The 27,911-nt window shown below is 41.6% G+C and overlaps 1 protein-coding gene across 1 annotated transcript; it reads left to right on the top strand.

The window, feature by feature from the left end:
• The first annotated feature begins 13,282 nt into the window (after positions 1-13,282).
• On the top strand, positions 13,283-26,518 carry avpr1aa (arginine vasopressin receptor 1Aa). Its single transcript, XM_088340650.1, has 3 exons — positions 13,283-14,289; positions 21,260-21,592; positions 25,207-26,518. The coding sequence occupies exons 1-2, from the start codon at positions 13,422-13,424 to the stop codon at positions 21,541-21,543; spliced, it is 1,152 nt and encodes a 383-aa protein (XP_088196776.1). The 5' UTR covers positions 13,283-13,421; the 3' UTR covers positions 21,544-21,592; positions 25,207-26,518.
• The last annotated feature ends 1,393 nt before the right edge of the window (positions 26,519-27,911 follow it).

Raw genomic sequence — 27,911 nt, 5'->3', positions numbered from 1 at the left:
AAAATAATCAGGAGCCACGTACTGTATATTTACTACCTATATAACTCAGTCACGTATTTTTCCACAAAACGAGGTGTCTTTGCTGCCATGAGAAAAATACAAATATCCATTTTCTTGGGTTATTTTTGCATTTTTTTGCATTTACATGTTTTGCTGCAAAACAATCATTTGTACGACATTGGCAAGAGAATTAGCTTGGATATCAGACATTGTGTCTTGATACCTCAAATTAAGAATACATACTTAAAATATGAAGAATTTTCTTATCCAAAAAGATGTTAGATAGTATAGATTTTTTTTTTCTTATTAACTCAAATGAGCCAAACCAGGACAGTTTTTCTCATTTCAAGGACACTCTTTCCTTTTTTATTTAAGAAACATAATAAAAGATTTCGGGCAGCACGGCGGCGCAGTGGTTAGCGCTTGGGCGGCACAGTTCATGTCATGGGAACCTGTCGTGGGTTCAAATCCAGCTCCAGACTTCCTGTGCGGAGTTTGTATGTTCTCCCCGTGCTTGCGTGGGTTTCCTCCGGGCACTCCGGTTTCCTCCCACATTCCAAAAACATGCTTTTCAGGTTAATTGGCCGGTCCAGATTGTCCCTAGGTGTGAATGAGCGAATGAGTTGTCTGTCCCTGTGTGCCCTGCAATTGGCTGGCAACCAGTTCAGGGTGTCCCCTGCCCACTGCCCGGAGATGGCTGGGATGGGCTCCAGCCCCCCCGCGACCCTAATGAGGATAAGCGGTACGGCTAATGAGATGAGATGAGATGAATAAAAGATTTCAAATTAAGTTAAAAAAAAAATGGAGCCAGATTTTCTGCCAATAGGGTAAAAATGTATTTTTTGCTCCAGGTTTCTCCTGTTTTATTTTTTAAGATTGTACAACATACAAAATGTAATGACCGGTAAAAGCAGGGGACCCAAATGCGTAACGTTTCACTGCTTCAATGCTTTAGTAAGGGATTGGGGAAGTTCGGGCCAGAGGAAAAAGACAGCAATCTGGTGCTCGCTGGGCAGCTGGAGCGGAAAGCCCTCGCAAACGAAGCGTTGTCGGAGGTCGGAACAAGTTGGTCAGCCGGGACGGAAGACGGATTATAGTCGAAGATCGTAACAAGTCCAGTAGCCGGGACAAGCGGGAAGCCAGGGATCGGGGATCGATAAAGGAAACGGAATCGGGCAGGATTCTGGTAGCTGGGACAGGAGAACGGAGCTTGGATCGGGGATCAATACAGGAAACAGAATCAGGATACGGGTAGCCGGGACAGGAGATTGGAGCTTGGATCGGGTATCGATACAGGAAAAAGAATAGGATACGGGAAGCCAGGACAGGAGAACGGAGCTTGGATTGGGGATCGATACAGGAAACAGAATCAGGATTCAAGGAGGACTTTCTATAAATATTCAGGAATGTGTATTTATTTTACATTATTATGTTAGTGGTCGACGCCATGTTTGTCTGGCGTCTTGCTGCGCTCTGTGGCACTGGTTTTCGTTCTCAATAGACAATAGTGACATCTGGTGGTCAAATATTACACACTGGAGCGTTAAAAAACAACAAGAAAAACATCTTATCTAGCAGATGGTAGATCATTTTGCACGTTTTTACTAAAAATTCTACCGAGCTTGAATAAAAGTGTTTAATATGAACTATTAATGACCACTTTCTATATAGATGTCAGGACCAGAACGGAGACAGGACCCACTTGGGTTACGTTTCTCTCAGTTTTATTGGGAAGAAAGGAAAGGATTGCACACACGATCCAGTGATCGCTGGTCGCGGGAAGCAGGTCGCTCAGAACGCGGAAGTGGCACTTCCGTGGCGGGCAATGGCGGTGTCGGGAATGGAAAAAAACGGGTCAGTAGCCAGGACAGGAGAGCAAAAACGTAGTCGGGATCAGCAACTAGTCGAAAGCCAGGAGAGGAGAGTAGACGTGGTCAAGATCAAAAACTGGTCGAACCTGGGAAACAGACGGGAGCGAAAACAGGAGTGAGTCAGTACACTGAGGTTTGCAGACGGACTAACAACAGGTGACAAACACACGTGGGTTTAAATAGTGACAGGGAGCCAATCAGAGTCCGAGGCAGTTGGCGGCAAAGGAGTAGTAATCATAATCAGTAATTATGACGATAGAACATACAATTTTATTTTAACGGATACGTTTTATTATTTTACCATAATCAAACAAGTCAAAATATCTTAAAATGAGTTCAAACATTTACACTTAAAGTTGGCAAGATCTTCAGACAATGGGCTTATTTATTTTCCTTTTTCTTCACAGGTTACATAACGAAAGTCAATAAAACTAACTTAATCTCGACTTTTTCTTGGCCCTAAAATGATGAAGGTCATTTAGAGGTCGAAGTGTGGAAACCCGAAGACTAATCTCAATCCCGGAAGCCGTCTGCCATCGATCCAAACGGAAAGTGTTAGGCCACGTTTCCTCTAACTTAACTTTGTTTATTTAACCTAATTCAAATTAATGTAATCTAATATATGAGTCGATCCATCAGTCACGGTCTCATTCATACATAATCATCGGCCATTCGTCAATCCGTGCTTATGCGTGTACCTCTTTTTGACGTGCATTTGTCAAATGTTCATCAAGCGTTCATAAATCAAGTTTCCAACATTTTACTGTACCGTATTTTCACCACTATAGGTGCAACTGAAAGTATTTAGTTTCATTCAAATGTGTGTGTTGTTGTTCTAATGCCGACGTGATAAGTTGAATAGGTGGTGTTAAGCGTGTTTTAGCACAGGAGCCACACCGTAGCCAAAAACGTTCTTTCCGGGGCAGGGCAAGTAGATTAGAAAAAAAGAAAAAAGAAACAGAAGAGAGAGAGGGGAGGGGACAAAGGAAGAGAGAGAGAGAGAGAGAGAGAGAGAGAGAGAGAGAGAGAGAGAGAGAGAGAGAGAGAAAGCAAGGCAGTGAGAAATAAAGAGAAAGAGGAAGAGAAAGAAAAAGATCAAGACAAAGAGAAAGACAAAGAGGAAGACAAAGCAAGAAAGAGAAAGTGAAAGAGATAGAAAAGGAGGAAGAGAGAAAGAGAGGGTAGGAGAGAGACTGAAGAAAAACTAAGAGAAAGAAAAGAGAGAGACAAGACGAGATAAGGAGATATAGAGATGAAGAGAGAGTGACAGAGAGACAGAAAGACAAAAAGAAAGAAAGAAAAATAATAGAAGAAGAAGGAAAAAATAAAGACAGAGGGAAAGAGCAGCTAAAGTGCTCCATTGTGGTCAGCCTAAAATGAACTGCACTATTATTCCTACAATCCATTATCCCCAGTAACTATTGCTTAGTGTTTCAGCATGCCATTATGGCCCGCCTGAAATGTAATGTAAAGCTGTTGTCCTGATCCATTATCGCCAGTAATTATTGCTGAGCGCAAGGGCCAGCAAAGCTCTTTTATCAGTCTGGGCCTCTGAAGCAGGCAGCTGTGGCAAGCCTAAAATGATGATTTTGTCCGTGATATGTTATCCGCAGTAGACTATTGCTCAGAGCGAGGGCAGAATTAGCAAATTTCTGACATGTGTGAAGGCTCTTTTTCCCGTTCTCCATTATCCCTGGTTGATCATTGCGAGCTGGGGCTAGAAGAAAGCATGTTAAAAATAGGGGGCGTGCTACTTCACGGAGTAACCCCAATGTCGGGATGGTTCTGGTCCCCATTAACTGCGAACTACTATTATTTTTGGCATTTTCAAAATGTAAATTTCACGGTTAAATTAACAGAACATTCTGTGTTTTTCGTCGTCCTCGTTTTTTTCTCTCTTTATTCCGAATTTGGACTGCCGCACAATCAGACGAGAGAGCTTCGCAACGGTTCGACGTACCTGTAAACAAAGCAGTTGCGACATTTACAAAGAAACGCATCCATTCCAAATTACCTTGGACTTAAACGGTGAAGTATGCTGGTGTTGGAGGGTTTTTTGTTTCGTCTGAAATGTCACATGCATAGATAATGCCACGCGCAAGAACAGAAGAATGTGAGCGGCTTAATAAAATGTGCCAGACGGGAGGGCACGATTTGCTTTCCACACCTTCTGCATTTGAATGACTTGTGTGCGTTGCGTTATGTTTGCTTTTAAGCGTCGCATTTTGTCCGCCCGGAGAAAAAAATGGTTCTGTGCACTTGGTGGATATACCCCATATACCGGGGGTGTCAAACTCATTTTAACTCGGGGGCCACGCGATAGAACACACATTCTCTCGGGGGCCGGACTAGTAGATTAGAGAGAAAGAAAGAGGGGGAAAGCGAGAGAGAGACCGAGAGAGAAAGAGAGAGAGTGGGAGAGAGAGGGGGGGGGGGAGCAAGAGTGAGAGACAGGGGGAAAGCAAGAGAGAGAGTGAAAAGCATGAGAGATACAGAGAGAGAGAGAGAGAGAGAGAGGAGAGAGGGAGCAAAAAGCAAGAGCAAGAGAGATTAAGTTAAACGCGAGAGAGAGAGAGAGAGAGAGAGAAAGGAATACAAGAACAGCATTTGTGAGAGGCACATGGCGTTGGCAACATAGAGTGGACATATTTCCACCTGCGCTTTTCTGAGCGTTGTCTCGCAGGCCGGATTCAATCCCTTAGCAGGCCTGATCCGGCCCGTGGCAGCCTGTTTGACACCCCTGGTATGTAATGGTATGTTTTTAATGGATTTAATGGGGCTAAAGTAACTATATACGACTTCACATAAATCTCTTATGTAGCCAAATTTCACATTACGAAATCGCTAACGAGGTTTATTACCCGTTCACTTGATAAAACTGGTGCGGTGCTCTGAAAGGAAGGATAACCTCAATTGGAATATTAAACTTGTCTCTTCGGTTTAAATAATCATTTGATAAATTCATTAAATCAGGTAAGCCCAACTTGTTTGAGCTGGGGGGGCACACGGTAGGTAACAAACAATTCTCATGGGGGCCGGACAAGTGGATTAGAGAGAAAGAAAGAAAGAAAGAAAGAAAGAAAGAAAGAAAGAAAGAAAGAAAGAAAGAAAGAAAGAAAGAAAGAAAGAAAGAAAGAATGGGAAAAAAAAGAAAGCAGTGAGGGAGTAAGACAGTGAGTGAGAGAGAGAGAGAGAGAGAGAGAAAAGGATTGAAAGAGAGAGAGAGAGACAAAGAGACATGAAAAAGAGAGAGAGGGCTTAGCAAGAAAAAGGGGGAGTGAAAGAAAATGAGTAGCCTCTAGTACTATATTTACTGTTAAGAGAGACAGAGAGCGAAATAGTGATAGAGAGAGACAGAAAAAGTGAAGGGGAGAGAGAGAGAGAGAGAAGAGAGAGAGAGAGAGAGAGAGAGAGAGAGACAAAAATAAAAAGAGCAATCAAAAGAAAGAGAAAAAGAGAGAGAGAGAGAAATACACAGAGGGAGAGCGAGAGACAAATATAAAGAGAGAAAAGAAGAGAGACAAAAAGAAAGAGACTGGTGACAGAGAGAGAGATAAAAAAAAGAGAGAGAAAGAGAGAAGTAGAGAGAGAGGGAAAAAATAAAAGGAGAGAGAGGGAGAGAGAAATAGAGAGATAAAGGTACATAAAGAGACAAAGAAAGAGAAGGAAAAAGAGCGAGAAAGAAAGAGAGAACGAGAGCGAAAGAAAGCGAGATTTGGACATTGAACTTTATGGATAGAGAGCAACGTGCACCTGCTCCTATATTATGTTTGTTTCATTAGAGTTTGTTTGAGAGTTTATGCTTTATCCATATTGTATAAGTACTTTTACAATCAAGTACAATGTACTGAGTACACATTACTTTTATGATTTCCAATGCAAAATATTTTTAATAAACTAACCCCGGTGGAAGAATAGTTTACTAAAGGTAACAGCTCTTATCTGACGCATACTAGATTATTCTTCATATTTTAAGAATTGTTCTCCTATATAGGTAAAAATCATTTATCTTATTTATCTATTACCTATTAGCTTGATTACTGTCATGTAGCTCTCTCTGGTCTCCGAAGTCGAGTATCAAAAGTTTACAGCTGGTTCAAAATATGGCAGCGAGACTTTTGACCATATCACTCCAATTTTAGCTAACATGCACTAACTTCCAGTTAGTTTAAGATCTGACCTAAAGGTCCTTTTACTAATATAGAAAAGTTTGCATGGACTTGCCCCCTCTCAGCTCAAAAATGCTTGTCTACTTGTGACTCCAAGAGCCAAGAATAAATCTGAAGGCCCCAGAGCGTTCTCTATCTGGGCCCCAGTGCTGTGGACTGTTCTGCCCCTTGAGATAAGACCTGCACCCTCAGTGGAAGTGTTTAAACTTAGACTTACGAAACATTATGATTCTATAGTACTAAATGAGGAAGAAGGATTGTTTAGGATAAGAGAGCAAACCAGGCCTGGACCTCAAGTTTGTCATCATCTACATCGACCAGCTGGCTGAGATGGGAAGTCGTGTCGCCGCTGTCTTGGACTTCTTGAATCATTTTACACATTACTTATGATTGTTGTTAATATTGTCTATATATAAAACCTCAGAACCTTGTAGCGGACACACTAACCATTTAGCCGTGTCACAACCGGAAGAAACAGTCGACCCAAATGCGTAACGTTTCACACAACACTTTATTAAGGGATCAGAGGGATCAGGGAGAGAGGAAAAAACAGTGATCTGGTCCTCGCTGGGCAGGTGGAACAGGAAGCCCCAGTGGTCATCAGACAGCCGGGGCAGGAGAGCAGAACGTGATCGTGGATCGGAGCAAGTCTGGTAGCCGGGACAGGAGAACGAAGGGTGGACGAAAATCGGAAGCAAGTAGGGTAGCCGGGACAGGAGAACAAAGCAAGGTTAGGGATCAAAAGCAGGTCAGGGAACCGGAGACAATCGGGAAGCCAGGATCAAAAGTGCTTGACTTGCATGAGCTGAAGTACGCTGGACAGGTAGAACAGGAAGTCCCTCGGCCGGTGACAGGTGGCGAGGCGGACAGCCGGGGCCGGAGATCAGCGCGTGATCATGGATCGGAGCAAGTCGGGTAGCCGGTACAGGAGAACGGAGCGTGGTTGTAAAGAAACAAGTCGGGTAGCCGGGTCAGGAGAAAGAAGCATGATTGAGGATCGGAAGCAAGTCAGGTAACTGGAGATGATCGGGAAGACAGGGACAGGGGATCAATAGCAGGAATCAGGGGAAAGAATCAGGCAGGATGCAGGAACAGGTCGGAATCAATCAGGAGCCAGAGTCAAAGAGCGCTTTCCTTGCATGTGCTGAGGTTCACTGACGGACTGACCAGGAATGAAGTGTTAAACAGGGAGAGGGGTAATTAGGAAGCGAGTGGCAGCTGGGGCTGAAAGAGTGAGCACAGGTGAGGGCAATTAGCGGGCAAGTGACAGAATCGTGACATGTGCAGCCCTTTGAGACTCCTTGTGATTAAGGGCATCACAATGAAATATGATTTGATTTGACTTTTAGCAACGCAATTCATCCCAGGTAACATTTTGTTGTATTATTACTATTACCTTGCCTCTCCTTTCTCGCTCTTTTACAGCCTCACTGTGAGGCGTCCGTTTTCCGCTCTTGAACAGCAAAACTCACTAAATTGTTCCCAGCCCCATACACATATAACAGGGGCCAACGTTGGTATTGCTGCAAAGTACCGTAAAAGACTCGCAGTTTTATTAGCGTGATGATTCGACTGCAAATGTTGATCAGAGTTAAAAGGCGCAACTGTTGGAGATAATATATGCCTTTTGATGGCGTAGCACTCGCAAACAAAACAATTGCAGTCCAAAACCGCCAGGAGGGGAATTTGTAGCCTGCTTCGGAACGATTTCACGTCGCTCTCTGGGACATTGGTTTGATTCCGCAAGCTTTTTTCCTCCTAATGAGGCTTTCAAATGCATCGGTATGTTTTAGCGCTGAGATCCGTGTCGCTACGTCTGCTTCACAATCAGGGAATCGTGAGTTTCATATCAAGTTCATAAACTCACCTCGAGAGATAATCCCTCTCTCACTCTCTCTACCAATGTCACACTAGATACATGCTACGTGCTGTGTATTACTAATTTAGCACCACATCTATTTTATTTTATGATTTTATTGTTTCAGTCAGGCACTTTTCGAGACAGTTCGATGTCCTAAAACAAAGTATGGTCCCAAAATTGTATATATGTATAAAGCTAACATGAGTTTGTGGTACCCTTTTAAAAAAAAATTTAGTTGGGGCGTCGTCATCTCTTTTGACGCGTTACCATCTGTGCTTAAACATACCTTTGCTTTTCTCACCACACTGCTTTACTACACCTACTTGCCAGATGTGCCGCCTACACACGCTCAATCGCTGCATACAGGAAAGCAACACTAGGAAGTGGGGACTTCCTCAATGTGTGGAAAGAGATCTTTTCAATACTACACCTGCCATATAAAGATGATTTTTCTTACTGAAATTACTCACAGAGGATTGATACTCACTGATGAGCTGCACCAAACCCTTTATCATAGTTTTTCTTTTCAAACGTAAATTCAAGTCATGTTGATTTGTGATGCCCTTAATCACAAGAAGTCTCCTTGGGCTGTACAGACAATACACAGACATTGTCAACATGAAATATAGGTAACGACCGAGTTTTAAAAAATTCCTCAAGCTCAGAATATCCCTAAACATTATCTAATAAAAAGACTCTTAAGTAAAATAGTGTTATATAGTGCATAATATTTATGTAGCTGTCATGATTACTGATGTGACGCACCTGTGCCCGCTCCTTTGGCTCCAAGTGCCTCGGACTCTGATTGGCTCCCTGTCTCTATTTAAACCCACTCTTTTCTTTTTGACCCTGATTCTACCCTGTTTTTTGCTCCTGTCCCCTGGCTTCGACCCGTTTTTGATCCTGATCACGTCTACTCTCCGGTCCCTGCTTTCAACCTTTTTTGTCCTTGCCCACGTCTACTCTCCTTTCCTGGCTCACGACTCGCTTACGACCCCGACATCGTTTTTGCTCTCCTGTCCTGGCTACTCACCCGTTTTCCGTTCCCGACACCGCCATCGCTCGCCACGGAAGTCCCACCTACTACTACAACCTACTTTCCGCACCTAGCGATCACTGGATTGTAAGGGCAACCCTTTCTCTTTCTTCACTAAAACTTGTGAAACGTGTGCAATTGGGTCCTGTTTCAGTTCTGGTTCTGACAGTAGCAGGATTTCTTTTTATTAAGGAATAACAATAGTGATTTTTGTAGTACAACTGTTGATGCATTTATATAGTATTTCCATAGTATTTTCTTAGGATTTTATATTACTGTACTCATATTTTGTAGTATTACTGATGTTATATTTTTAGTATTTTAGTATTATATATGTAGTATTTTTTTGGGATTGCAGTAGTTGTATTTCTTAAGTATTTCTGTCACAACTTCTTTGTTAGGATTTTTTTTATTATTATAGTATTACTGCAGTTGTACCTCTGTAATATTTACTCAAAAGTGTTTTCAAAGTATTTTGAAAATAGTAAAAATAAAACGAAGTTTTGGCATTCAGGGACAATGCTTCTGAAATCATATTTAGACATGATGACATTGAAAAGTTAACGTAATATTCACTTATTAGGGTGGTAATGGAACTGATTAACCGCAAAAAATCGAGGGGATACTTTAGTGGTAATGGGATTGATTCCAAGTACAAGGGATACTAGTTGAGGATTTCCCTCATGGTAGTAGTCATCGTGTTGTGTGGCCAATACGAGCAATAAAATTCATATTTTAAATGAGATCTCCAAGATTTTCCTTGGAATTGAGGGTATCCATAAACAGAGGATGATATCTTATGGAGATCGGCCCACTCCTGTCTTTAATCTTAGTCTTGGGACAACTCAGGACAGGAAGAGAAACACACTGACCTGTTTTGTTGTGGGGTTTTTTAGCAGTCTGCCAAAGGCTTCGAAAATAATCCGCTTGTGATGTTCCGACTGACACAGTAGCGATGATTGAGGAAACGTTGCTGATCCATTTTGACCATTGCAACAGGAAGTCTGGGCCAAAGGAAGGGCGAGGGCCTCCCCGGGGCTTCCGCTTGGTCCCCGTTTCACAAGGAGACATCGGAAATGAAGGGGGACGGCTGCACACTAAGCGCAATTAAGGTCCGAAACAGCGCAACAATCAGATAGGTTGACCTAGTTACAGTTCAAAGGGTGAACGTTTGTAATACAGTATAACCTTGGGATACAACATACATGGCCTACGATGTTTATACTTTACTTCGACTTCAAATTATTGTCAAACATGCACGGATGAAATTACTTCCTTATCCCCGCCTGCAAACATGCAATAAATAAGACACAATACAAATAACAACAAGGAACTGTCCTTGAGCCTGCTGGTTCTGGCTCTGAGTCTCTGCAGTCTCTTCCCTGATGGCAGCAGGTTGAAGAGGCTGTGAGATGGGTGGGTGAGATCACCTGCAATCCTGGTGGCTTGGTGGATGGGGTGGCTGTTGTAAATATTTGAGAGTGTGTGAGGGGGACACCGAAAACCTTGCACTGTTTTTGGGCAGGACTCGGTGGAGGAAGCTAGTTGCCTGACTGTCTTCCCTGCTATTTAAACTCAGTGCTCTCATTCACTCCTGGTCAGTGGGTCAACAAACCTCTGCACTTGCAAGACTTATGTTTTGACACTGTCCGGTTTCCTGCTCGTGTATCCAATATCCGATATCGATCACATCTGTCTCCTCCTGTCCGGTATCTTGCTCCTGTCCGGTATCTACCCGTACACTGATAATAAATGTATCATTTTTTTGTGGCTGCTCCACTCACATTAACTTAGATCGGTAGTTGACGCTATATTGTGCAGTGTTTCTCTAGTGGTGGGTCAGGACCCAAAAGACGGTCCCGGACCTGTTTTCAGTGGGTCGCAGGACTCTGCATTGGCAACATAATGCTAAGAAAGTGAAAAAACAGAGGGTCTATAACACTACTCAAAGGTGGATATCTGGCCCATTCTCTTCTTCCTTTGTTTGAGACGGACCAAGTCTCATTTTATAGTGATTTTGTTGGTTTTATTTCCATTGACAGATTTACCTTCCTTCTTTTTAAGCTCAGTGGTCTCACTCTTTGTCAGTCCATCAACGAACCTCTGCCCCGGGTTTTAAATCGGTCCTGTTTCGGTTGGTATTCCCTGTTTGGTATTGTTCCCGTTTATTTTTGTCCTGTTTAATATCGGTTGCCAGTTTCGTTCCCGTCTATTTTTTGTCCTGTTTGTTATTCTCTCCAGTTTTCGTTCCTGACTAGTTTGTCCTCTTTAATTTCGATATCCTGTTTCATTAGCAATCCTGTCTATCCCATCCTGTCCGGTATCGACCCCATCTGTCCAATATCTACTCGGGCAATTGGTATCGATCTCTTCGGCCTCTGGCTTCCTATGAATTCAAGCCAGACTGCTGTCTAACGTGCATGACTCCCCATTTCCCGTAAAATAAAAGGCTTGTGTGAGAAGGTCACGCGTTCGGGTCCTGATCCTGTTCTGGTTTATGACACTTGTTTTGACTATTTTGAACTGTTTACACCATTGTCACTATTGGCCAATCCTGTTGATAATCTTTGATATCCACACTCTTACGAGTGCTTTTGCAACAACAAGAAATGGGTCCAGGAAGGACATTTAGAACAGCTTGGACTTTCTTATCGGAACCCCCATTTCCCTGCCCTTCTTGTAAGCTCCAAATCCATTGTTGTCTCCTCTCTTATTTTTAGTCTATACTAAAGTGTAAACGTCAAAGAGTCCTCTCTATACTGACATTTTCTGTGTGCGTTTTTTTTTTTTGTTTGTTTGGAAAAACAATACTTGCTCAAAAATTTAGAGTCACAACTTGAGAAGTTGAGGGTGAAGAATATTTTTGAATAGTGATCTCTTATCCTTTGAAGACGACAATAATACATTCCTCAGCTTTCCCCAATGACCTGGAGATGAATCCCTTTAATCAGTTCCATACTTTTTCGCTCCCAAAACGTTTTTTTTAGCTTGTAGGTGAAGAAAATCCAAACGTCTTCCGTGTGTGCGTACAGTATGTCTCCGGGGATTTCGGCCTCACACGTATCGCTTCTGTCGTACTGATGAGGGATGAACTCCGTTAAAATCCATTTTACAGCAGGCAGACCGTTAAATGTGTTTATGTTTGTGGGCATATTTGCTCGCTGGCTGTCTTGTCACCATCATTCAAATGCTTCGTTCCACATGCTACTTTAAGACAACTTACTTTTATATTTTCTGACCCCTGTTAATGCTTTTAGGCAGAGTCACAGGAATTGGCCTATACTTTGTCCGCTTGACAGCGCAACTCTGTAAAATACATTCATGCATTGTATATCTTTGATTCAAACTCCTAACACATGCTAATTTTTAATGTATATATTGAGGTGCATGGCAGCAGGGCAGCGCAGTGGTTAGCGTGTGTGTGGCACAGTTCTGAGGTCATGCGAAATAATTTTTCTGTGTGGAGTTTGCATGTTCTCCCCGTGCTTGCGTGGGTTTCCTCCGGGCATTCCGATTTCCTGCCACGTTCCAAAAATGCATTTCAGGTTCGTTGGCCGGTCCAAAATTGTCCCTAGGTGTGAATGAGCAAGGGAATTGTCTGTCTGTGTGCTGGAATGGGCTCCAGGACCCCCGCGACCCAACTTAGAAAAATCGGTGCAGATAATAATACTATATACATATATATATATATATATATATATATATATATATATATATATATATATATATATATATATATATATAATAATTTGGACTGCAGGAATAAAATGTTAGTATGATCCTGATATCCTCCCCTGTGTATGGTTCTAATTGCACGTTTTTGGAGGATAAAAAGGGGCTGTAGTGAACTTTTGTAATTATTGCCCCAGACTTCTGCACAATATATTAAGTATGGCAGAACTGGAGAATAATATAATAAATACAATGCATTATAGTTCAAAAAGAATTTGGCTTTATTACTTATTGAAATACTTTTTGATCCTTTAGTTTGTATGTGTCTAACGTGTGTTTTCCAGCTTAATTTATTGTCTAATATGTCCCCTAAAAACTTAATTTCTGATACAGGTCTGACTTAGACACGTAGTAGTCAAAAAGTCAAAACATAAACATAGTTCAAGGAAGAAGTCATAACCCTAAAATGTCCTGGTCCAAAAATGAAACTTTCTGATTTGTTCCAGTATTGTTGAAAAGCGAAACGATGTATTTTGGCAATATTTCTGACGAGAGCTCACGTAGAACACGCTGGGGGCGTGCGCCGGGAAATTTTTCCCCTCACAAGCTCGCGTGAAATATGAATCGAGTCGCGCAGGCACAAGAAATCAGAAGGAAAGCAACAGCTCAGCGGGCAAGTCTCTCGCTTCTCGCTGCGCGCAGGCGCCATCCAAAGCACCTTATAGGGCTCGGTGGGGCACCCTTAACGCCCAGATCGACCCTCAGTCCCTCCAGATATGTCCCGTTACTTCATCTAAGCTTCCTAGTCAACGATGGCGAGCTTCGTGGGCAACGAGAGTCTCCTGGCCCGCAACGACTCGGACCCGTTCTCGCGCGATGAACAAGTCGCCCGCATGGAGATCCTGGTCCTCAGTGTCACTTTCGTGGTGGCTGTGGTGGGCAACGTGAGCGTTTTGCTGGCCATGCACAACACCAAAAGGAAAATGTCACGCATGCATCTCTTTATCCGTCATCTGAGCTTGGCGGACCTGGTGGTTGCGTTCTTCCAGGTGTTACCGCAGCTTTGCTGGGACATTACGTTCCGTTTTTACGGACCGGACTTTCTGTGCCGGATTGTGAAGCACCTGCAAGTGACCGGAATGTTCGTGTCCACCTACATGATGGTGATGATGACTGTGGACCGCTACATTGCGATCTGTCACCCACTCAAGACACTCCAACAACCCACTCGGCGCTCGTGCGTAATGATAGTGTCCACTTGGACGTGTAGTTTAGTTCTGAGCGTTCCGCAGGTTTTCATTTTTTCCTTAAGCGAGATCCAGAACGGCACCGGCGTCATGGACTGCTGGGCGCATTTTATCGAGCCGTGGGGAGCGCGAGCTTATATCACTTGGATCACCGTTAGTATTTTCTTGGTGCCGGTGGTTATTCTGGTGGTGTGCTACGGTTTTATCTGCCACAGCATCTGGAGGAACATCAAGTACAAGAAGAGGAAGAGCACCGGGAATAAAGACGGGTTGATCGGAAAGAATTCCGTCAGCAGCATCACCACCATCTCCAGGGCGAAATTGCGCACCGTTAAGATGACTTTTGTCATCGTTTTGGCCTACGTGGTGTGCTGGGCGCCATTTTTCACCGTGCAGATGTGGTCCGTGTGGGACGACAAGCTCCAGTTTACCGGTGAGCGAGAGTCGTTACTTCTCTAATAGTTGTGTGCACGGGTCTTACCCACGACAAGCTCAAATTTTACCGGTGAGCAAGCGTTCTTCTTTCTTTAATTGTGTGCGTGAACTTTTAGGCACCGGTTTTACGCACGACAGGCTCCCGTTTACGCACGGGTTTCACACGCATGTTTAGGGTTTTGGAGCAGGGTATTCTATTCGTTGCATTTAATTGGTTAATTTGGACCAGGGGTGATTTTAAGTTTAAAACTTTGGGGGTGCTAGGTATACCCAGAGAATCTGGCTGGTTAAAAAACGCTTAAAGTTATTTAGGATCATTGAACACTTTTCAGGAGTTTCACTTCCCATGCATAGCAGAAACACTATTACTATGCCATGCCCAGTTTCTAATACAGTACATATATGCATGCACATACACATACATATACTCATTCTAATACTCATACACATACACAAACACGTACTCCTACACATTCCCGAACACGTACACGTACAAGTACAAGTACACATACACATACACATAAAGAAAAAAAAGCTTCGGAACTTATCAAAAATTATCCATCCTTTTCATCACTATACACCATGGTAATACTATCCATCCATCCATTATCTGCACCGCTTATCCTCGGTAAGGTCACGGGGGCGCTGGAGCCAGCTATCTTCGGGCAGTGGGCAGGAGACACCCTGAACTGGGTGCCAGCCAGTCGCAGGGCACACAGGGACAGACAATTCGCTCGCTCATTTACATCTAGGGACAATTTGAACCGGCCAATTAACCTGACATGCATGTTTTTGGAATGTGGGAGGAAACCGGAGTGCCCGGAGGAAACCCACGCGAGCACGGGGAGAACCTGCAAACTCCACACAGGAGGTTCGATCTTATGACCTCAGAACTGTGCCACACACACGCTAACCACTGCGACACCGTGCTGCCCTGGTAATATTACTATTACTATGAAATACTTTATACTATGGTATACTATTCAGATTCAGATTCAGATCTACTTTATTGTCATTCTAGTACACGTGTATACAGAACGAAATGTCGATGCATCTGACCCCCACAGTTTCCTTGAATGTACAGATATAAATAAAGTTGTATTGTAATTGGCTACGTATAGTATTTTACCATAGTGCCGATAGTGCAAGAAGAGTAGCTAACCAGATGTGCAAAATGGGCAGTCAGGTTAACAAGTCAGGTACACAGTAACATTAACACTGTAACAATAACGCTGTAATTACCATAGTGCAGAGAGCAATGTGCAATGAGTGGCAAGCTATAAAAAACTGCCAGTAGTGCAAAAAGTCAGATTAGCAGCCGTTTAGATTTAAGTTAACTATATGTTAGATTGACCATTTAACAGTCTAATGGCCAGGGGGACTAGACTATTGCGGAGCCTGGTGGTCCTGCACCGCACACTGCAGAACCTCTTCCCAGAGGCTAGCAGAGTGAACAGTCCATGATGGGGGTGAGAGGGGTCCCCGGTAATGTTCTTAGCATGGGATAGGCAGCGCTTCTGGCCAATGTCCTGAATGGAGGGAAGTGTAGTCCCGATTATTTTCTCTGCTGTCCTCGTTACCCTCCTCACACTACCCCAGTCGGTAGCGCTGCAGCCTCCACACCACACAGAGATACAGCTGGTCAGGATACTCTCTATGATGCCCCTGTAGAATGTGATGAGGGAGGGTGGGGGCAGGTGGGCTCTCCTCATCCTCCGCAGGAAGTACAGGCGCTGCTGTGCCCTCTTAACCAGTGATGCAGTGTTCACGGACCAGGTGAGTTTGTTTGTAATGTGCACCCCTAGGAACTTGATACTGCTGACAACCTCCACAGCCTTGTTGTTGATGCAAAGTGGGGCATGGTTGGGCTGGTTTTTCCTAAAGTCGACAATGATCTCTTTAGTTTTGTCAACATTCAGGACCAGGCTGTTGTCCCTGCACCAGGCCACCAACTGCTCCACCTCCTCTCTGTAGGCTAGGTCGTTGTCATCCCTGATGAGGCCCACCACTGTTATTACAATATAGTGAAAGTATGTTCACCATTATATAACGGTCAGGTGTCACCAGAGCATCCACAGACTCTGCCGTTATGCCGCAAGTGACAGTAGCTGAGTGAAAGAGAAGGGGGAGGGGGGGTTGAGAGCAGTGCTGGGAATCAAATGGACTGAACCATTTTAAGGAAGTGTATTTCCGATGCTGCGTTCACATTTTTGTCTAGTCTTACGTTTTAGCTAGCATTTTTCATCATATTTAAGCTAATCCTGACCTTTATTAGGGTAAAGTGAGTTTTAAAAATACTATAGTTTTTGGGGGTGCTTGGTTTGAATTTGGGGGTGCTTGAGAACTTCCAACAAAGGGCAGGTTACGCCCATGATTTTGACTGTCATTTGAGTTTTGGCTTCATCCAAGGGCTTAGGTTTGGTCTTGACATTGGTGGGGATTACATCATTTTGGTGGGGGCAAAACATTGATCGCTCGGTATTGGTGGGGACATGTCCCCTCTGCCCATGCCATAACTACGCCCTTGATGGGCGGGTCATTGGGACGACACTAACTGGCATAGTTTCAAGTTTGACACAAATACCTGGGAAACTCAAAATAGGCAGGAAAAAACTTGGAAACCAATTCGATTTCTTCACCCTGATTTGAACAAAAGACCCAGACCCAGCTCCCACCTTGAAACCTTCTATGTGTTGTAGCTTACTGCAGGAGATCAACTGCAACTGCATTTCAGGAAATATTTTTGAAGAGACAGTGTGCATTATTCAGCTCATCCCAATGCTAAAAACGTCACCTTTTTAAAAATACATTTATTTCAATAATAAACAAAATTTACAAAAAATGTATTATGTACACTCCAGGATAAACGCTTAATACAAGATTTGGAATTTTATTGAAAAAAAGAATCCCTTCCTACTTCCCAGCCTCAGTGCAGTACGGGTTATAATAATGCCAGGATCCATTATCTCCTGAATGCATATTGCTGTGTGCAGGCCCTGGCAGACCACATTTTGTTCAGGCCTGGCTTCTCCTTTTTTGCCACTCTCCCCACCAAAATGGGAACTGCACCATGGCAACCCTAATCCAATATTCCTGTTTGCATACTACTGTGAGTGGGGGCCAGCATAGCCAATTTTCAACTAGTCTAACTCCTCTTTTTTGCCAGTTTGTCCGCCCAAAACAATGAACTGCACTCATGTGGTGCCGATCCGTTATCCCCAATCGCATATTCCTGTGAGCGGGGACTGGCAGAGTCACATTTGTCTGGCCTCACAGCTTTTTTTTTGTTGCCATTATTTCCGCCTAAAGTGAATTGCACCTGTGTGGCCGTGTTCCACTATCCCTGAACAACTATTGCTGAGAGCGAGAATTTGGGCTAGGTACTGCATCTCTTTTTTGAGTTTGTTTAGCCTGGAATGAATGAAACAAAAATTCCACTTTAAACATTTGTTTTAAGAATTATTCACGTAGAATGGAAACACAACATTTTAAAGGCACAGTATGTAATATTTAGTGCCTCTTAGTGGCATAAAAAACCTTTCATCAGGTAAAAAAAAAAACATCAGTTCGAATACATGACAAAAATATAAAATATAACACCAATATTCATTTTTATTAAAAAAATCATTGGGGGGAGAAATTTGTATTTCTTTTATACCCGTAGAATCCAAACTTAGGTCGGCGCCATGTTTGTCTGCCACACTTTGTCATGTATCACTGGCCCTCGCTCATATCAAGACAGCACAGTGCCATCTAGTGGTCAAATATTACATACTGTCCCTTTAAGGTATCGTTGTTTTTTGATTTTACGATTATATATATACAAGTTTTATATCTATAGGTAAAGGAATTTGCCCTTTTAAACATTATATTTTCATTGACAATATATTCTTGGATTTTTTGATGAAAAACGTAGCTAGGTATACATTTTTTATGATAATAAACAATAAAATATCTACTTTTTAGAGTTTTATATGGAAGGTAAAATATTCTGTCAGTAATTAAAGTTGGTAATTTGAAAAGAACTACAACTAGTGCCAAAAATACAAGAAAGAATACAAACTACGTAAACTCAGAGTGACCAAACTGCACCATTTTTTTCGAATGTTTGACCCAAAATTCTTGCGAGATTTTCGGGGATTAAGTAAAGCACTTTATAATATAACATATAAAACAAATACACATTTCTTGTCATTCAAGTATTTTTAAAGATTCGTGTTAATATGGCAGTTCATGTATTTTTGCTTATTATTTAAATCAGTGTTGCTTTTTTTAATGAATTACATTTTTAAAAACTAAGAGACGCTAAATAATACACACTGTCCCTTTAAAAAAGAAACAGTAAGATGGAAAAGTAGAAAGCACGGACACACAGTAAAATAAGCGGTGTTAATTTAACAATCGTAAATAGGGACCATTTCTTCACTGAGGTATTTTTAAAATGTTATCCTTTAAGTGTTAAATTAACACTATTACTGAGTGCACTTAAAATAACCAGTGTTAAACCCTCCTCCCGCTCCCTGTTGTCCTCATTCGAAAGGACATTTGGACTTTTTTTATACAGCTTGCATGGACATGTGACGATAAACATTTCATTTTTCCTTCAAACTAAAAAAAGTCATACAATTGAAAGTAAAAAATATGTATCATTTGGTGCCCTTTTAGGACAGCTGAGGGGCCTGCATACCTGTTTTTCTAGAAAAAAATATTCGTATTTAATTTTTTTTTTAAGTCTATTAAACGCTTGTTCCGATAGTTAACCTGGTAATATCATAGTTGTTGTCATTTATTATTCATCTCTTACAAATACTGCAAGGCTTCCTGGTTATTGTCAAACAATTTCTTCATACAAAAACATGTAAAATAGAAAAACAAATGAGGAAACCACGTGAACCAGAAAAAAAGGGAGAGAAAAGGAAATACATTTTCAGATAGGAGTGAGCAGAAGCAAAGCTTATTAGCACTCACCCCTTTCCAAAACAAAAGACATATATTGTCATGAGTACTGAGAGGAATCAGCTGTGCCCGCTCTTTTGGCGCCAACTGCCTCGGACTCTGATTGGCTCCCTGTCACTATTTAAACCCACGACTATCCGTCACCTGTTGTCAGTCCGTCCGCGAACCTCAGTTTACTCTAAGCAAGCTTTTTCGACCCTGACTCACTCCTGTTTTTGCTCCCGTCTGTTCCCCGGCTTCGACCCGTTTTTTTTATCTTGACCACGTCTACGCTCCTCTCCTAGCTTTCGACTCGTTGCTGATCCTGACCATGTTTTTTGCTCTCCTGTCCCGGCTACTGACCTGTTTTTTCCGTTCCCGACACCGCCATCGCTTGCCACGGAAGTGCCACTTCCGCGTTCAGAGTGACCTGCTTCCAGCGATCACCGGATCGTGGGTGCAATCCTTTCTTCCCAATAAAACTGAGAGAAACATAACGCAAGTGGGTCCTGTCTCCATTCTGGTCCTGACATATATATATATATATATATATATATATATATATATATATATATATATATATATATATAAAATATGTATACACAGACATATACACACAAACACATACACATGTACCTATACACACCGACATGCATACATATACACAGGCTACATACATGCATTTACAGTCATACAATCCTTTATGCATACTTACACATAGACACATATATATTCATTTATATATATATATATATATTTACCTTGCTATTTTGTTATTTCTCCCGCTTAGAAATCATGGAGTGGTCTGAAATTTTCATCAGAGGTGCATGTCCACTGTGAGAGAGATAAACTAAAAAGAAAAATCCAGAAATCACAATGCATGATTTTTTTAACGATTTACACGTGGGATATAGCTGCAAATAAGTATTTGAGCACCTGAGAAAATGAATGTTAATATTAGGTAGAGTAGTGAACAAATGGTCCTCATCTTGGATCCCTTAACCACACGGGTGGTAGGTGCGGCATTTCCTGTGTTTTGTCTCGGGCAAGTGCAACCTGCTGGCGCCCATCCCTCTCCGGGCCAACATATGTGTTAAATGAATAGTGTAGGAGCCAACCAAAAAAAGTACGAAAGATAAGAAAACGGTACGAAACTAGCTAAAGAGCCGATAGCTGTTAGCTCGCCGCCGTCTTGAATTACCACAAACCATACCCAAGCGGATCCTGTTAGGGTCTGTTACACCTCCTTCCACCAGGGGGCGGTTTAGAACTGGACACAGGTGTGTCCAAGATCCATACGGCTGTCCCTAATCAAGCAGCCTGGCAGCCAATCTAGGCTCGCCAAGGGTTTTAATCCAGCCCACGAGACAACGCTGAGAGAAACAAAATCAAAAAAACGGCTGCAGTTTGAAATATAGCCACTACATGTCGCCAAAGCCAAGCATTACTCACTAAAACAATGGAGATGGATTTTTCTCTCCCTTTTGCTATATATTTCTCTCTCTCTTTCTTACCCTTTTTATTTCTTTCTCTTCTCTTCTCTTCTCTTCTCTTCTCTTCTCTTCTCTTCTCTTCTCTTCTCTTCTCTTCTCTTATAATCTACTCGCCTGGCTTCTTTGAGAATAGATTTTCTACCATTTGGCCCGTCATTAAAATGAGTATGATATTCCTGCTTATAAGGACATTTTGAACAGCACACGTCATCAGGTCGTTTTCATTCCACTGCACTGCCATGTCTGTTTTCTTTTGTTTCTAGTTTCTTTTTTGGACATTCTGCTAGTGGTTTAGCGCCCACTTTTTAATTTGTTACCTTTTTCCTTAAAATTACCATTTTGTGGTTTTGGTCTTTGTTTCCTGTTTGACTTTGTCATGTTTGGTTTTGGTTGGACATTTGGTTGTATTGTGAACCCTTGTTCGTTTGTTACTTTGTACCTCGCTTGGTATTGAATACCATCCCTTCCTCCAGTTCCTGCTTCCCCAAAATGGGTCCACCACCCCCAAAACTTAACAAATCTATCTTTCTTCTTCTACAGATTCTGAGAACTCCGCAGTGACGCTGACGGCGCTGCTGGCCAGCCTAAACAGTTGCTGCAACCCTTGGATCTACATGATCTTCAGCGGCCATCTCCTGCAGGACTTTGTGCATTGCCTTCCTTGCTGCCGGCGCATGCGAGCCGACTACCGCAAGGAGGACTCGGACAGCAGCCTGCGGAGGACCACGTTGCTCACCAAGGCCACGAACCGAAGCCCAACCGGCAGCTCGGGAAACTGCCGGGAACTGGACAACTACCCCAAATGCTCCACTCAGGCCGAATGAACTCGCAGCCTAGCAACTGTTTACTGGCCTGTGGGACGGAACACGGAAGGTAAACAAACATTTGAACTGCAAATAAGGAGAGTTAGAAAATCATCTTCCGGCTGGATTCGTTCGACTGGGAGGGATTTCTGAGGCAAACAATGCAAAAGGCAGACTAATGACTGATGTGCTATAGTGACAGACTGGCACTTTATTGGGTCATGGGGTTTTACATTGTTTCTCTGCCTCATATGAAAATGTAACGTTTGAAAGCTGGGTCATCTCCTCGGAATTGTATAAACCAGGGGTCACCAACCCTTGTCAAGCTCAGAGCTACTTCTTTGTTTCTGAATAGTTTGAAATACTGACTTATCGTGTCATTACTATGTAATTACAATGTTATTACCAGGTTGTGAGATATGAAGTTAAGTTAACATAAGCTCGGTTAACTACTAAAACACAGTGCCAGTTAAAAATCACATTTCCTAGGAAGTTACAACGACCTATTTACAGTTCTATCAAGTCCAGTTCAAGCCTAACCAGTTTCTGAAATAATGGCTTTTTGTTCAATTATTATGTAGTTACTATGTTAACAGGTGGTAATTACTAGAAGTAGTGTTAAAATAGGTTCAATAAACCACTAAACCATGTCAGGTATATTAATTTTCCTAGAAAATCACAATGACCCATCACTGGTCAATTATTTTCAGAACCAGTTCGTGGGCTACTTTGGTGGTGTTAGGGGTCTACCTGGTGTTCTCATGCATCACGTTGAGGACCCCCTGCTCTATATTATTAAAAATAACTTTTTGTTTTTAACTCTTCAACTCTTGATACCAGATATTGATACCAACTAGAAACAAAATAGAACGAGGAATAAATGAAAAAAAAAAATCCACCTACCCATAAAGAAAATGACCATATCCATCTAACTGGGGGGAGTGGCAGAACTGCTCACACCTGCTTCCAATCTCACCACACCTGACTGATGTTGGTGACCCCTGGTACTATCCATTTTGAAAGTGAGACCTACTTCCTTGTTGCCGATTAATGCTCAAGGATTTATCAGGTTTTATCTGCATTGCTGAAGTAATTATATCATATAATTACTATGTAGTTACTATGTTATTACAATGGTTGTTATTAAGATGGTATCAGTCACCTAAAAAAAAGAAAAAAGATATTAGTTGATTAGATTTATCATGTGAAAGGCTAATCTCAAATTCATAATTGAGAATCTATCTTACTGTATGTCTAAAGTCAAGTCATATTGATTTGTATAGCCCTTAATCACAATGTCTAAGGGCTGCAGAGACGACCATAAAGAAACTGTTTGTTTTCTCCGTTGTTTACATTTTCAAATTTCCTAGAAAATCACAAGAACCTATTGCTGGTAATCTATAACCGGAACGTGCAGCCTGGTAATTGTAAACTTAATTGTGTGAATGCTGAGAGAAATCATCTCTTCTGAGAATTGGGACTGGTCCTTGCCAAAAATAGCATGGAATCAACACCGCCGCCCAAAAGGGCATTTTCATAATTACAATTACAAGATGGCGGAGAAGAATTTGAGTCAAGAGGGTCATTAAGGTTCTGCATATACAAGATTAAGAGCTTTTATTTCATCAGTTGTTTACATCAGGCATACCGATACGGTTCGTGAATATAGCGAGCTAGCTACGGTGTCACGTTTTCGTCAAATCATTCAACTTTGAAAGAAAAATAACCCAAACATGGACAAATCTATTTATCTATCTATATATATATATATATATATATATATATATATATATATATATATATATATATATATATATATATATATATAACTATTTTGATTAATTTTATGTATAAAACAACGTAAGATTATGGATTGTTAGTTCGTGTTGGCTTCAACATCATTGCTGTAAGCACAAAGGCATAGTATTAGCTCATGCTAACTGTTAACACTGTCGTTAATGAGCTAACAAGTCATGATAACAGTTAAATGGTAACGGATTCATGTTAATACATTATGCCAACAGCTACATGATAATGGCTACAAACTAACGCGTTATGCTAATGGGTAAATGTCTACCAAAAAGTAGTGGCCGCAATCCATTACCCCTAAACCCATATTGCTGCAACCTGGACTGGCTGGAGGCATTATGTTGGTTAGGCATGCCATTCTGGCCGAACGTTCTAGCCAGCTTGCTGTGTTTGGGATCCATTATCCCCCGGTCGACTATTGCTAAATAAAGGGGCCGGCAGAGTACTTTTTTTGTTTTGTTCGGGCCACTAAAGCCTGTCAATGTAGTCTGCATAAAATTATAGGCACTTTTCCTTTCTCCGCAATCCATTATCCCCAGTCAACTATTGCCTGCCAGTCAACTATTGCTTGCCAGTCAACTATTGCTATATCTCATCATTGGCAGCTCTTTTTTCCATTCTTTCCGCTTAAAACGAACAGCCCCTTTGTAGCCGCGATCCGTTATTCCCAGTTACGAGGGTACTTTGCGGATTTTCGCATATCACAGGGGGTTCTGGTTTCCGTTAACTGCGATAAACGAGGGATTACAGTATCAGGATCAATGGGCCATATTTACAGTTTAGTTATTGTATACTGGTCTAAATGAACCTGATAATAGTGTAATGACATTACTAGTAAATATTTTTTTTAAAAAAGGGACCAAAAATAAAATATAAATACACATTTTTTAATATAAGAAGGTAAGATATTTACCTTTAGCATTACGTGCTTTTTTAGGGCAGTGATGGTTTTGGTGGAAAAAGAAACTGTTCATAAATGTGGAGTGCGTCACTTAAGTGTTCTTTAAAAGTTAAAGGAACACTCTCTCTATTAAGTTTGCGTTAAAAATGCCCAAGTGAGTTCAAAGATCCTTTATTTTTTCCACCGCGCTACTGTGCTTTTATCTTCCTTTTAGCAATGTTGTTTAAGTTGTGCAACACAATAGGAAGCCGCAATACTGGGGGACAAAGGACCGAAAGGAGTGGAGAGTGAATTTATGCTCGTCCCCAGGGTTTTTTTTTGTTAGTGTAGCATGAAAATGTTGAAAGTAAGAAAAGGCCTGTTTGAAGTACAGTCCAACTGCCAAACCAAACCTCCAAAGAGATGAAAAAGTACATTTATTCAAGCGCTTCTAAAAAATGCACTTACTTGCACGCACGACACCGGGACCTATACAGAGGCTGCAATGATGACTGTAGCCAGAAGACGGCGTCAGCGCGTAGAAATTCTGTACAGCACCTTGAATATTGTTGTCAGCTCTTCTGCAGTAGACTGGGTAGGGAGCACCCTAGGATTTTTTTAGCTGTGTTGATGACTCTTAGTAAAATTCTCCCGCCTGCTACTGTGCACCTGGCATAGATTTCACATCTCTCAGCATTCACACGCAATTTCTGAGGGAACTGAATGTTCTGGTTTCATGAATTCTGGAGATGGCTTCAGGTGGTGATTATATTTCCAAGCCTACCTCTTTTCTTCCTGTCAATGTGTTTACAAAGATAAAAGCTCAACCCCGAGGTGTCTGCACAACATTTGGACTGACCACATCATCCGTCTTCATCATCATTCCTCTTTCTTCTGGCTTTACGAAATTCTTCCTTACCGAGTAACCCTTAAACTGATGTCTGCTTTTGATTTTTCACCCGGACCGGTTTTCCTTTTTTTAAATTTGCCCGAAGGTCCTGTTTCACGTCGTGTACTACAAGGACGGCTTTCATCTGCCTTGGAGCGTCTGCGAGGAAGCGCTTTGAAACCGGCGAAAGGGCGACGTGACGCACGCTTCGTGACCCCGATGCATCCCGCCCATGGCCTCCTCGACTCGCACATTCCTGGCGAGCCACGTCAGATTCATTTTCTTTTGGCATCCTGTGCTGATGAGTAGCTGGGTGGTGAAAAACAAGGGGGGGATCATCTGATTGGGCTACAGTTGTATACAGTTTCCCGCGCATGAATGTGCCGTGTCACGCTGTAAAAATCAGATAAGTATTCGGATATTTTTCGTGTGCGGTACTGTGCAAGTCTTTCGACCTCAATTCTTGTTTTTACTATGTGAGAATGGCTTTACTAAGCAGAATCAGATTACTACTGTCACCATTTGGGTGGTCCAAGAGGCAGAGAGGAAATGAGGCAGGTGTGCCCAAAAGAAAATGGTTATTTACTTAGAAAACCTGGTACAAAGTAAAAAACAACATACAAACAAAACAAATGTATAAAGACTAATTAGGAGCAGGTGGGCACTCTCTAGCCACTCCTCCCAGATTGATGCACTCCTGTTTCCTCCCACATTCGAAATACATGCATTTCAGGTGGATTGGCTGGTCCAATTTGTCCCTAGGAGTGAATGAGCAAGCGAGTTGTCTGTCCCTGTGTGCCCTGCGATTGGCTGGCAACCAGTTCAGGGTGTCCCCTGCCCACTGCCCGATGATTGCTGGGATGGGCTCCAGCACCCCCACGACCCTACTGAGGATAAGCGGTGCAGCTAATGAGATGAGAAAATTGGTATGATCGTTCACATATTTTTTGTACATTTATTCAATGTTTTTTTTACTGATTCAAAGTTTTTTTGGTACCACTAGGAGGCACTAAATATTACACACAGTCCCTTTAATGCCCTTTCTACACCACGATTGAAATTGAACCCTCTTCTTTTACTTTGACGCTAACCAGGTTACTGTAAATACTTGCTTTGGCTACGTCGCATCAAGCTAATGGAGTGAGATCATAAAACGGAATTAGCTCGCTAACCAACAAACGAAACATGACATAATAAAAACAACAAAGTTGATGCTCAACCTTCCGTGTGACTTTTGAGTGTTGCCATAGCGACCTTAAAAGGATGTGGGAATGAAAGCTGCACAGTACTGTACACGGCCCTTGTATGAGCAGCCACTTATGAAATTGTGAATAGGAGATTTAAATGTGTGTGAGATGTAAATATTTTCCCTGTGTAATGCATTTGTGAATATCTTGCAAATACAAGTTTTAAACGAGTACTCGTTTTTGCGTGTTTGGAATCCGAGTCGGACAGTAATCACGGAGCGATTTCTCGGCGCCTCCGAGAAAATTTGCGTGTCGACGCTGGCTAGCAAACGCCAAAAAATATGAAAATATTGTGAAATCATGACTTAATTGGACCTTTGAGTACACGTTGCAGCGGAAGGCACTGGACAAGCTATCATGATTTGCATCTACTGGAATTGTAGTAAACAAGTCATATATATATATATATATATATATATATATATATATATATATATATATATATATATATATATATATATATATATATATATATATATATATATAGACTGATTGCACAAATTTTTGGGGCAAAAGATGTATTTAAAAGCATTTTGACTTGTTTTTCTGTCATGGCGCCCAAATTGGCCCCGCCCGTGTGGCGCCAGATGCGGCTCGTTGACAGATTGGCTTTCCTTCTATTTAAGCTCAGTGCTCCCACTCACCCTTTGTCAGTCCGTCAACGAACCTCTGCCCCGCAAACGGGGTTTTGACTCTGTCCGGATTCCTGCCTGCATTTCCAGTCCGGTATCGTTTCCGTCTATTTTTCTCCTGTTTATTATTCTTTCCAGTTTTCGTTCCAGTTTATATCTTCTCAGGCAATTGGTATCGATCTCGTCGGCCTCTGGCTTCCTGTCATTCCGCTCCAAACTGCTGCCTTACATGCATGACCCCCCATTTCCCGTAAAATAAAAGGTCTGTGTGAGAAACGTCACTCATTTGGGTCCTGATCCTGTTCCAGTTCATGACATTTTCTATAAATAAGACAATATACTTATATAGTACACTAAGTTAATAAGTTTCATAAAATAACTTAAAAAAAAACAAATGTGGAACAAAACTAATTAAAATTATCCAGAATATTGAAGATTGTTTAGCAACATATTAACTTGTTTTCTCAAAATTATACTCAAGTAAGTATGAATAACAACATAGAAAAATAACTAATAAGATTAAATAATTGTATGAAAAAAAATCTGTACTCTAAGAAAATAAGTAAAATTTTCTAGAAGATTGTAAATTGTTCAGCAACATTTCAACCCGTTTCTGAGTTTTTGAGTTCATCACTCAAATATAACTAAAATAAATAATAAAAATCAATAACAATGTAAACGTTCTAAATACTCGTAAAAATACATGAATATAATTGTTAATAGTTCAAATTATATAGAAGATGGTTGATTTTTTGCCATTTTTTCCTATAAATAAGAAATTGTATAATTTATCGGAAATATAGAAATATATAATAGAAATATGCTTATAAAAGTATGTATATTTATATATATACTTTTAAAATAAGTCAAATTATTAAGAATATGGTTTGTGGTTTGTTTTGCGGCAAAAATATGTTAAGACATAAATAAAC

The sequence above is a fragment of the Urocampus carinirostris genome, chromosome 7 (assembly GCF_059441175.1).
Source record: "Urocampus carinirostris isolate Australia breed hairy pipefish chromosome 7, RoL_Ucar_1.0, whole genome shotgun sequence".
Taxonomy (NCBI): Eukaryota; Metazoa; Chordata; class Actinopteri; order Syngnathiformes; family Syngnathidae; genus Urocampus; species Urocampus carinirostris.
This window is presented reverse-complemented; position numbering and strand designations above follow the sequence as displayed.